The 12205-nt window shown below is 56.1% G+C and overlaps 1 protein-coding gene across 1 annotated transcript in view; it reads left to right on the top strand.

Moving 5' to 3' along the window:
• The first annotated feature begins 6259 nt into the window (after positions 1-6259).
• The window catches only part of UACA (uveal autoantigen with coiled-coil domains and ankyrin repeats), a 43357-nt gene continuing 37411 nt past the window's right edge, over positions 6260-12205 (top strand). The window contains exon 1 of the mRNA XM_068143583.1: positions 6260-6405. Coding sequence (XP_067999684.1) covers positions 6349-6405 — 57 coding nt within the window. The 5' untranslated portion in view covers positions 6260-6348. The remainder of the gene's footprint in view (positions 6406-12205) is intronic.

Raw genomic sequence — 12205 nt, 5'->3', positions numbered from 1 at the left:
GGCTGGGAGAGTTGGGGCTGTTCAGCCTGGAGAAGAGAAGGCTCTGGGGAGACCTTAGAGCTGCATTTCAATATCTGAAGACCTACAAGAAGGTTGGGGAGGGACTGTGGGGGATAGGATGAGGGGCAGTGGTTTGAGAGTGGAGCAGGGGAGATTTAGGCTGGACATTAGGAGGAAGTTCTTCACAATGAAGGTGGTGAGATACTGGGACAGGTTGCCCAGAGATGTGGTGGAGACCCCATCCCTGGAGACATTCAAGGTCAGACTCAGCGTGGCCCTGGGCAGCCTGCTCTAGTTAGGGATAGAATCAGAATCAATAAGGTTGGAAAAGACCTCCAAGATCATCAAGTCCAACCTGTCACTTAATACCTCATGACTACTAAACCATGGGTTCAAGTGCCACGTCCAATCCCTTTTTGAACACCTCCAGGGATGGTGACTCCACCACCTCCCTGGGCAGCACATTCCAATGGCCAACAAAAGTCGCTGCTGAGTGCAGGGGAGTTGGACAAGATGACCTTTGAGGCTCCCTTCCAACCTGATGCCATCTGTGAATCTGTGCCAACACTCCAGCTTGGTTGCCTCTGCTGGAAGTTGGTGTCTCCTTGCTTTGGGCAGTGTGTGACCACCTGGCTTCGTGCTGGTTTGTGATGCAAACACTTCTTGACCTCCGACTGGGGGTGAGAGGATTGCACGCATGGAGCTGCTTCTAACGGAGCAGAACCACAGACCTTGGCAGTGTACCTCTGGAAAACCTCCACCACAGCTTGGCTGGTGGTTCCTCCTCCTGTCCCACTGCAGAGCTTGGCAGCAGTCCCTTGCTCTCCACTGCTGGGTGTGCAGGCCAGCCCTGCTTCTGTTTCAGAGGATCTTGCCAGAGATTAATTAGATCCCAGGCCTGTTAGAGGACCAGCCAGCAAATTTTGTGTGCCATTAACTCAGGACTTGTCACACAAAGGGTGTGGGAAGAAAGAGTCCCTTTGTGGTGCTGCTGCAAGCAAAAGCTGTCACAGAGATGAAACATCTGAGCAGATAAGGGAATGTGGTGGCTTCTGAGCTGCAGAGGCTGCTTGCTTATCTCAGAGTTTGGCCAGGTTGGATGGGGCCTCGAGCAACCAGCTCCAGCGGGAGGTGTCCCCAGGGCAGGGGGTTTGGAACTAGATGATCTTTAAGGCTCCTTCCAACCCCAATCATTCCATGATTCTAGGATTTTAGCTGTGGTTGCTGACACAGCACTGAGTGTCTACAGGTGTGGGTAGCCCTGCTGGGGCAGAGGCTGCGCTGGGCCACCCGCAGCAGCTGGGAGTGGGGACAGTGGTGCTGATGCATCAGGGTCTGAAGTTCAACGAGGCCAAGGGCAAAGTCCTGGCCCCAGGTTGAGGCAACCCCAGCATCATCACAGGCTGGGCTGAGGGACAGGAGCCATCCAGAGGGACCTTGGACAGGCTGCAGAAGTGGGGCTGAGACAACCTCATGGGGGTCAACAAGGTCAAGGACAACAAGGGCATGGGGAAACCCCCAGTTTGGGTGGGGATGAAGGACTGGAGAGCAGCCCCACTGGAGAAGGACTTGGGGGTGCAAAGCTGGAGATGAGCTGGCACCAAGCACTCCCAGCCCTGCCCCAGCCATGTCCTGGGCTGATCTCCAGCAGTGTGGGCAGCAGGGGATGGGAGGGGATTCTGCCTCTCTGCTGTGCTCTCCTGAGACCCCACCTGCAGTGCTGGGACCAGCTCTGGATTCCACAGCAGAGACAGGGACCTGTTGGAGCAGGGCCAGAGGAGGCCACAGCAATGCTGTGAGGCCAGGTTGAGAGAGTTGGGGTTGTTCAGCCTGGAGAAGAGAAGGCTCTAGGGAGACCCTCTGGTGGCCTTCCTGTATCTGAAGAAGGCTTCAGGAGAGCTGGAGAGGGATGTTGTACAAAGGCATGGAGTGACAGGATGAGGACTTCAAACTGGAAGAAGCTTGATTTAAAGGAGACATTAGGGGGAAATTCCTCCCCAGGAGGGTGGTGAGGCACTGGAGCAGGTTGTCCAGAGAAGCTGTGGAAGCTCCAAGCCACACAGCATTCAAGGCTAGGTTGGATGAAGCCTTGAGCAACCTGGTCTGGTAGGAAATGACCCTGCCCATGGCAGGGGGTTAGAACTAGGTGATCTTTCAGGTCTCTTCCCACCCAAACCAGCCTGGAATTGTGTAACCTAGTGGGCACCCACCAAACCCTGTGTCAGCACACAAGGAGACACAGTCAGCGTCAGTGTTGCAGAGAAACCTGTGCTTTGAAGGATGTAGTCCCAGAGAAGGAAGCAATGTGGAGCTGGGGGGAACAGATCTCCAGCTAGAGCTGCAGAGTCCCATTTGGTCCCTTTGCCAGCAGCGAGGTGACCTTACCTAACCCCCCTCAGGTTGTGCTCTGCTGGTTGTGCCCATGCAAAGCAAATAGAGGCCACGGCAGATTGGCTGCTGCTGGCTCATCTCACTGCCAGGAGAGCTGGAAGGCTTGGCCAGGTGAGTGGGGAGCGAGGAGACAGAAGCCAAGAGGCAGTAACTGAGTGATGGTGAGAGCATGCTGCAGGACAAATGAGGATACATCCAGCTCGTGGGCAGAGAGATGGATGCGGAGAGGTGGTGGAAGTGTGGCGGAGTGGGAACCACCTGCCAAGAACCACAGCAGCAGCAGCTTGAGTTAATTTGGAGAGCAAAGTTGAGAAATCCAGAGGAAACAAACAAACAAACAAACCAACCCCTGTAGAGGATGTGTCCAGAATCAGAGGATAGCTCTGGCAGTGTGGTCAGGGGAAGGGCTGGAGCATGGATATCTGTCCAGGAATGGCTCCAGTGGTGAGAGCAGAGGACTGTGGTGCTGAGGCGGTGGGTGAGATGAGCTCCTGAAGCTGCAGGGCCTGGAGGCCAGTCACAAGTAGAAGTCAGTCCTCAGTAATTCAACCTGAAAAGTCTTGTTCCTGGGCTGACACATGCAGCAGCAGGCCTGAAAGATGTTCAGATAGGGAGCACTGGGCTTCCACAGGAGGAAAGGAGAAGGCTCCGACCTGGCTGATTGCTTCACCCTGTGCAGAGCTGGCCAGGGGGAAACTGTGTGTCTGGGACCAGCTTCACCCACCAGTGGTGAGAAGCTGGTTGTGATCACAAGGCAGATGTTCATAGGTGCACGGAATCATAGAAGGGGTTGGGTTGGAAGGGACCTTAAATACAACCTAGTTCCAACCTCCTGCCGTGGGCAGGGACACCTCCCACTACCCCAGCTTGCTCAAGGCCTCATCCAGCCTGGCCTTGAACACCTCCCCAGGCAGGGAGCATCCACGGCCTCCCTGGGCAACCTGTTCCAGTGTCTCACCACCCTCACTGTAAAGGATTTCTTCCTCATCTCCAGTCTGAATCTCCCCTCACGTTGTCCCCTTTGTGGAGGCTGCTGAGCTTTGGAAGAGCCAAGACCCAGCTGGTTGGTGTCCACACATATGTGTGTGTGTGAGACAGGGAATGCTCTAGAGCTGTTTTTAAGCACTGGGAACTGCACTGACCCTTCCAAGTTGTTAACATTCTGCTTTCCATCTTAGTGACTCAGAAGGAACTTCCTTCCAGCAGCAGAACTGGTGGATGGAGGAGAAACCTCCTGCTGCTAGCCTGGTCCTGAAAGTCACTGAATGTTTTGTAAAGCTGAAACTTTTGGTGATAAAACCCTCATGTGTGAAGGGAAACTATGGTTCTGAGTTGAAGAACTCAAAGCAGTCCATCTGCCCCAGGTTAGGCTGCTGCTGGGGCTTGAGTGGACATGAAGGCTGCTGGTTCATGTCTGTGCAGATCCTTGCCTTACACAAACACCCTTTGGAGGTGCCATGGCTTGGGTGAGCTCTAGGAATTTGCCTTTTCCAGTTCTGTACCTGCAGCTGGAAGAAATCACAGGTGGAAAAATAACTGGGGGATCCTGATCTCACCAGCTTCCAGCTCCTGCTGTTGCTTTACCCACCACGTCACCTCCAGTGGTGCCGGGCAGGCTCAGGTTACCTGTACCAGCTGCGGAAGGGTGGCAATGCCAGGCTGAAGTGCTGGGAACCAGGGTTCAAAGGGGATTTACTGGCCTTTGAGAGCTGGAGTGGTGCTGGCTGGCTGAATGACAAGAGGTGTTGGCTGCTGCTCTGAGGAGCTGCTGCTCTTGGAGCTTGGAAACGTGGGGGCACCAACATGGGGGCGGGGGGGAAGGAGGTGCCTGCTGAGAGAGGTTGCCTGAAAGCCTGGCTCCTTCAGGAGGAGAACCTCCAAACTCTTCAATGGCACTCAGAGCATGAAGAAGGTTTCTCTGAAGAGTTTAATCTGGACTTAATCCCTTTTAGATGAGGTTAGGCTCCTCTGGGGGAGGATTTCATTTTCAGAGCATGCTGGTGCTTCCCAGCAACCCTGAAGTGTGCAAGTGGGCAGTGTTTGAAGACACCAAGCACCCTTCCCTCTAAGCAGGCCACCTACAGGGAAACTTCAGTGTTTTGAGCACATGGTTGGCCTGAATTGATGGAAAAGCAGTGACATTTACCTCCAGCTCTGCTTATCTTGAAGATTTATTTATTCAATAGCTCCGATCTGAGGCTTTAAACACAATGCATGGGTTGTAAGTGAACAGCCTCAGAACTCCTCCTGACCTTGGAGCTGTCACTGCTGTGCCAGGGCTGTGAGTAAGGGGATGAAAAGGAGATGCTCAAGAGGCATTGGGCTGAACAAAGCTGTGACCAAACCAAACAAACTGCCACCCTCAGACATTCCTTAGGCAGAAGCTGGGAGTTAATGACATTGTTTTAAACGCTGCCTCTACTCAGCTTGTAAGATCTCCTCTGACTAAAGGTCTCCTTTATGAAGGGGGAGGATGTTTGCAAGGACAGCACTCTGTTTGCATTTTTTGCTCCTGGCAAGTGTGCACCAGGCTCCCCATGCTCTCTCCCTCCTGCCACCAGACCTGGGACCTCTGTCCCTTGTCCCCAAACTGGGGAACCAAGAGGGAGACAACTATAGCAAGAATCACACACTGGTTTGTGTGAGAAGGAACCTCCAAAGGTCATCTAGTCCAATCCCCCTGCAGTCAGCAAGGACTTCTGCAACTGGAGCAGCTTGCTCAGAGCACCAAACAACCTGACCTGCAATGGTGGCAGGGATGGGGCAGCTCCCACCTCTCTGGGCAGCCTGGGCCAGGCTCTCACCACCCTCCGTGCCAAACGTTTATCCCTTCTCTCCAGTCTGACTCTCCCTCCTTTAGTTCACACCATCACCCCTTGTCCGGTCACAACAGGAGTCTGGCCCCAGCCTGAAGCACTGAAATGTCACCAGGTGCTCTCCCTGGAGCCTTCTCTTCTCCAGGCTGAACAACCCCGACTCTCCCAGCCTGGCCTCACAGCAGAGGGCTTCCAGCCCCCCCAGCATTGCTGTGGCCTCCTCTGGCCCTCTCCAGCAGGTCCCTGTCTGTGCTGCGCTGAGCACTCCAGAGCTGGCCCCAGCCCTGCAGGTGGGGTCTCAGGAGAGCACAGCAAAGAGGCAGAATCTCCTCCCACCCCCTGCTGCCCACACTGCTGGGGATCAGCCCTGGACAGGGCTGGGAGCACTCAGTGCCAGCTCGCCTCCAGCTTTGCACCCCCCAGAACCCCTAAGTCCTTCTCCACAGGGCTGCTCCCGATCCCTCCCTCCCCACCCGTGCTGACACCGAGGGTTTCCCTGGCCCAGGGGCCGGACGTTGCCCTTGTTGTACCGGACCTCGCTGACCCCCATGAGGCTGGCTCAGCCCCACTTCTGCAGCCTGTCCAAGGTCCCCCTGGACGGCTCCTGCCCCACGGCCTGCTGTCATGAGCCCGCACGCAGAGGGCGCCGGCGGTGCCTCCCGGTGTCAGCACCGGCCTGTGCTGAGAGCGCTGCTGATGTCCCCCCCGGGCCAGCCCCTTCCCGACCCCTCCGCTGTCTAATCCCGGTCGCCCTCTCTGTGTCCCCTGCGGGGCCGCCCGGGCGCCGGAGCGGCGCACCGCCAGCCGCGCGTCTCTGCCCCGCCCGCGGCGCTCCCCCTGGCGGGCGGTTGGTTCCGCCGGGGGTCAGGCCCCGCCACACCGCCCCACCCCCGCCACACCGCCCCACCCCCGCCCACACCCCCGCGGGCCGCCTTTAAAAGGAGGAAGTCCCTCCCCCTGCCCCTCTCGGCGATTGGCCGCGGGGCCGAGGCGGGTGCGCGCTGTTTGGCCGCGGCTGGCCGGTGGGCGGGGCGGCCGGCTAGGGGTGCCGCGGCGGGCGGGGGCCGCCTCGTCCCGGCCGTGGCGGCGGCGGGTGCGCGTGGCGGGGCCGGTGCCGCGCCCGCCCGCCCCGGGCCGCGCCATGAAGAGCCTCAAGTCCCGCTTGAAGAAACATGAAGCGGTCATCGCAGGCAGCACGGTAGGTGCCGGCGGGGCTGGGCAGGGGGCAGAGGGGAGGGGAAGGCCGCCCCGGTGGGGCTGAGGGCTCGGGGGCTTCCTGCGAGGGCACCGGCGGCTGCTGGTCCGGGGGGAGTTTGAGTGCTGAGCTCTCCTCTGGGGCCGTGGGGTAAGGGTGAGGAGCTGAGGGGTGCGCTGTCGGGGGTTCGTAGGGTTGGAAGAGCAGGAGAGCTGTGGGTCGGTGTGGAGAGGATGGGGCAGGAGGTGCTGGGGAGCTGGGGGCTGAGGCTGGAGGGCTGGGGAGGTGAGGGGGTGATTCCGGGAGGTTCAAGGTGTAGAAGTGCTGTGGGGCTCCGGTGTGGATGGAGCGGGAGGGCTGGGGAGGTGAGGGGTTGGTGCCGGTGTGAGGGACAGGAGCGCTGTGGGTCTCCGAGGGGCGGATGCGGCGGGAGGGCTGGGTGAGAGCAGCAGAGGGAGCCGGGCAGCTGGACGTGGCGTGGGGGCAGAGCGCAGGGAGGCTTGGCGGAGGGCAGGGAGCGCGGAAGAGCTGGAGGAATTTGTGGGGAGGAGAGTCTCTGGCATCTCTAGGGAGTGAGCTCTCTGGGGCAGCCCCTGGCCTTTGGTGGGGGCGATCTGGGCTTCAGTGAGTTGGGGGTCTGCTGGAGGAGTGGGGGGCCCTTGGAGGTTGAGGGCAGGGGCTTCAAGGGCAGGCAGGGAGCCCCTGGGGTTGGGCTATGTGTGGGGAGGAGGCACAGCAGAGAGAGGATCTCTCAGCACTGGCGTGGGGAGAAGCACGATGAGAATATGCACTGTGCCTGGCACCCAGCCTCTTGTTGAGGCTGCCCTGGATGACCTGCAGCTGGGAAAACAAGCCTGCAAACGTGTGTTACCTTTGCCTTCGGCTTTGCTTTGTGGCCCCACCAGAAATTAATACTTTTTTTTCTTTCTTTCTTTCTTTCTTTAAATCTTATAAGAGCCTTGGGAGTGCTGAGCTCTGGCTGGCAGCCTGCCCTGGGGCTTGCTGAGATGTGTGTGCATGGCAGCGGCTGGCTCAACATTAGTAATTCCAGTGGCCAAATCCGAGTGCTTATCCCAGGGCACAGAAGGAGGATTTGCTTAGGAGGGGAACAAAAAGCTTTCAGAGTGCCTGGTGACTTTTTGCAGTTGTGTTTTCTGCTCCTAGTGGGCCTGGGGGATTTGCAGCCTCTGGAAATGAGGTACCTCTGCCATGGTGCAGCTGTCTCTGTCGGCTTCTCTTTGGCTTCCGAAGTGTAGGCTGCTGTTGAGGGGCTTTAACTGGCTTTGGTGGGTTTCATTTTTGCTTCATGCATCAGGGCTGAGTCAAAAGCGGCGTGGCCAGCAGAGAGAGGTGATTCTGCTGCTCTGCTCCAGTGAGACCTCACCTGGAGTGCCGTGTCCAGCTATGGGGTCCTCAGCACAAGAGAGACAAGGACCTGGTGGAGCTGGTCTGTAGGAGGCCACAGAGATGATCAGAGGGCTGCAGCACCTCTCCTATGAGGACAGGCTGGGAGAGTTGGGATTGTTCAGCCTGGAGAAGGCAAAGATCCTGGAAGACCTTAAAGCTGCATTTCAATATTTGAAGGGGAGAGACTGTTCAGAAGGGTCTGTGGGGATAGGACGAAGGGCAATGGTTTGAAACCCGAGCAGGGTACATTTAGGTTGGATATTAGGAGGAAGCTCTTCACAGTGAGGGTGGTGAGACACTGTCACAGGTTGCCCAGAGATATGGTGGAGTCTGCATCCCTGGAGACACTCCAGGTCAAACTTGGTGGGGCTCTGAGCAGCCTGATCTAGTTGGGGATGTCCCTGCTGGGGAACTGCACCAGAGGACCTTAGAGGTTCCCTTCCAACCTGATGCAGCCTGTGCTCTCTCGGGATGGCCCTTGCTGAGAGAGGGCTTTGTAACAGAAGAAAGCTACACTGGGAAGTTACTTTGTGTGGCAAACCATCTTTAATTGTGACCTAGATGCTTCACTTGGAGTCTGCTGTGGCAGTTGCCCTCTTGAGCCTCTTGCTGCCTGTGTTGCTGCGCTTGCCTCTGGCCATGCGGAGCAGCGGAAGAGGGCAGGCCAGCAGCCACACGCTGCCTTTTATTGCTCATTCAAGATAGTAGCAGCCTCCCAAATAGCTCTGTGCACTTGCCTTGCATCTGAAGCTATGACTTAGAAAAGAATAACTCATTGGAAAGCCATGCCAGCAGTCAGGCTTGGGAAGTGCTGAGCCAACTCGTCCGCCACGGTGACAGCTCCCTGCGGAAGTGCTGCCCTGTGCTGAACGCTTCCCTCCGCAGAGGAGTGATTCAGAAGGCAGCTATGATGATCTGTCTTGTGGAGGCTGGCACTGGTGTGTTATTCATTGGTTGCACTTCAGAACTGTTTGTTGTTTCACAAGGAGGCTACAATTACTCTATTTCAACAAACACTGACGGCAGCTCTGTTTGGTTTTGAGCAGAGGTGGAGGTTTCTCCCTTCCGGAGGTGAAGGCTCCACAAAACCTTCCTTCCCAAGCAGGTTTCAGCAAGTTCTAATACACTGCACAGTAACTTCAGCTCTTAAAAGCTTGAAGGGAAAATTATTTTTCACAGACTCACCAATTCACAGAATGGTTTGGGTTGGAAGGGACTTGAAAGATCAGCCAGTTCCAACCCCCCTGCCCTGGGCAGGAACACCTTCCACTGGATCAGGTTCTCAAAGGCCCCATCCAACCTGGCTTTGAATGCCTTCAGGGAGGAGGCATCCACAACCTCCCTGGACAACTTGTTCCAGTGTCTCACCACCCTCACTGGAAAGAATTTCTCCCTCATCTCCCAGTTTAAATTTACACTCCTCAAGCTTAAATCCCTTCCCTCTCATCCTATCAACAAGCCCGTGTAGGTGGTGCTGGTGGTTTCACTTCAAGCTTCTGCTTTGGACAGTACTGTCCACACTTGGTGCTTAGACTTCAGGGAGTGTTTTCAGCTCTTTCTACAAAGAGGTGAAAACCCCCTTGTAGTAGACAAAGGTATTATAGTATCAGTCAGGGTTGGAAGGGACCACAAGGATCATCTAGTTCCAACCCCCCTGCAATGGGCAGGGACACCCCACACTAGATCAGGCTGGCCAGAGCCTCAGCCAGCCTGGCCTTAAACACCTCCAGGGACGGGGCCTTGACCACCTCCCTGGACAACACATTCCAGGGCTTCACCACTCTCATGGTGAAGAATCTCCTCCTCACATCTAGCCTGAATCTCCCCACCTCCAGCTTCATTCCATTCCCCCTAGTCCTATCACTACCTGAGATCCTGGGAAGTCCTTCCCCAGCCTTCCTGTAGGCCCCTTTCAGATACTGGAAGGCCACAATTAGGTCACCTGGGAGCCTTCTCTTCTCCAGACTGAACAGCCCCAACTCCTTCAGTCTGTCCTACAAAGGTCATTATTTATACATGAAAAATGCTTCATGAGACTCCCCCACTGGTGGAAGACCTCCGAGGGTGAAACATCTAATGCCATCCTTCAGATTAGCACCTACCAGAGGAAGTTGAGGGGCTCTTGGCACCTCTTCCCCAGCAAAAGCATCTGGCATACACTCCAAGGGATTTGAAGGGTCATGTTAGGGATCAGAAATCATAATTAATACTTATTCAGTGAGCTCCTCCAAAAGACCTCACTTTTGTCCTCATGATGTCCTTCTTTCCCCTGCTTGTGACATGTTTTGGTTACATGATCACTCCCACTGGCTAATCGAACCACAGCTTGGAACCTTCTTTGTGGGGAAAAGAAAATCCAGGACTGTGGGTCAGTGTCAATAGTGGGCCTGAGGGAGGAGGCCTGGGACAAGCCAGGTCTCTGTTCCTACCTCCTAGGGAAGGAGGGGAAGTGGGTGGGAGGCCTGCCAGCAGGAGCTTTATAGATCCTGCCTGAAAAGAGTAAAAGAGTTGCCTGTTTGAGAAACTCCATCCCTCTCTCCTGTCCCCACCCAGTGCTATTTCCTGGGGGGGTGGAGGGAAAATTAATCCTTTCACCATGCTCCTGAAGGGTTTTTCTCCCAGGTTCAGGTAATGGTTCCATGTTCCCCTGGCTTGTGATGGTGAGCTTTTGGAAGTGGCTTTGTTGCTTTTTCTCCTGATGGAGGGAAGCCACAAAAGGCAACAGAAATTGGAAGGACAGTTACTGGCAAGGCCACCATTCTCCAGAGCATCCTGTCTGAAAGTGGAATGATCTGGTTTGGCCAGCTCCAGCTGGCTGATGGTGGTTGGGAAGTAATCTGAGGAGAGGCCTGCTGAGGAGCTGCTGTGGAGTTGCTCTGTTAAGTTTCATTCAGGTTCATCATCATCTTAATGGGGGAGTTTTAACCTTTCTGCTGAGGCCTGGACTTTAGGCAAAGGTTCTTCAGGACTGCCTGCCAGGGGATGACAGTTTGCAGAGATTCCTGGTGGAGCTTTGAGCACAGCCAGAGCTGTATCACTGAGCACTGGTGGCTCTGCAGCTGCTGGGAGCTGTTTGCATCTGAAGATAGGACATCAAAGCCGGAGCTGGTGTGAGATAGGAGGGCAGGCAGCACTCTAGGAATCATCAGCACTGCCTGGAGAGCCTGTGAGCAGTGAGACTGAACAGACCAGGCCAAAACCTCCACCAGTCCTTTCTCCTCTGGGAAGAATCATGCTGGGTATATTCAATTCAGAGAAATGGACCATCACATGTCATTAGTGAAATCCATTGTGCAAGAAACAAAAGCAGCCACAGGAGCACTGCTCCTGGTGTGCTGAGCTGTGATTATTAAATGAATCTCTGAACAGGGAGATGTCAGCCAGAGCCACCTGGATGAGCTGGAGAAGTGGGGCCATGTGGACCTCATGGTATTCAGCAAAGCCAGGTGAAAGGTCTTGCTCATGGGTGAGGGCAGTCATCCGTGTCTGCACAAGCTGGGGAGGGAGGGATCGGGAGCAGCCCTGTGGAGAAGGACTTAGGGGTTCTGGGGGGTGCAAAGCTGGAGGTGAGCTGGCACTGAGTGCTCCCAGCCTCAGCCCTGTCCAGGGCTGATCCCCAGCAGTGTGGGCAGCAGGGGGTGGGAGGGGATTCTGCCCCTCTGCTGTGCTCTCCTGAGACCCCACCTGCAGTGCTGGGGCCAGCTCTGGTGTGCTCAGCACAGCACAGACAGGGACCTGTTGGAGAGGGGCCAGAGGAGGCCACAACAATGCTGGGAGGGTTGGAAGCCCTCTGCTGTGAGGCCAGGCTGAGAGAGTAGGGGTTGTTCAGCCTGGAGAAGAGAAGGTTCCAGGGAGATCTTCTGGTGGCCTCTCAATGTTTCAGGGGGCCAGGTAGAGAGCTGGGGAGGGACTTACAAGCAGAGCCTGTTGTGACTGAACCAGGGGTCATGATCTGATCTAAAAGAAGGAGATTCAGACTAGAGAGAGGGAAGGAGTGTTTGAGGGTGGTGAGAAGCTGGTCCAGGTTGCCCAGGGGGGTGGTAGATGCCCTGTCCCTAGACCCATTGCAGGTCAGGCTGCTCGGGGCACTGAGCAAGCTGCTCTAGTTGCAGCTGTCCCTGCTGGCTGCAGGGGGATCGGACTGGATGAGCTCGAATGGTCCCTTCCCACCCAAAGCAGCCTGAGATTCCACAGGTCGTGTAGCTGGTGCCAGCTGAAGGAGTTTCAGGTGGTGCTCAGCCCTCTGGTGCTGTGCACCCTGCCCCGCTTGTGTTGCATGGGTAACTCTTCCTCTCTGCGAGAAGTGGAACTGTTTGAGTCGTCTCCCTGCGCAGTTCAACCACTACTGCCCTGTCAGCAGCGGAGGGGAGGCACCACCCCTTGTCTGATCTGGCTG

Source organism: Melanerpes formicivorus, unplaced genomic scaffold, assembly GCF_026170545.1.
Source record: "Melanerpes formicivorus ecotype bairdi unplaced genomic scaffold, bMelFor1.0.p_v2 SCAF_10, whole genome shotgun sequence".
Taxonomy (NCBI): Eukaryota; Metazoa; Chordata; class Aves; order Piciformes; family Picidae; genus Melanerpes; species Melanerpes formicivorus.
This window is presented reverse-complemented; position numbering and strand designations above follow the sequence as displayed.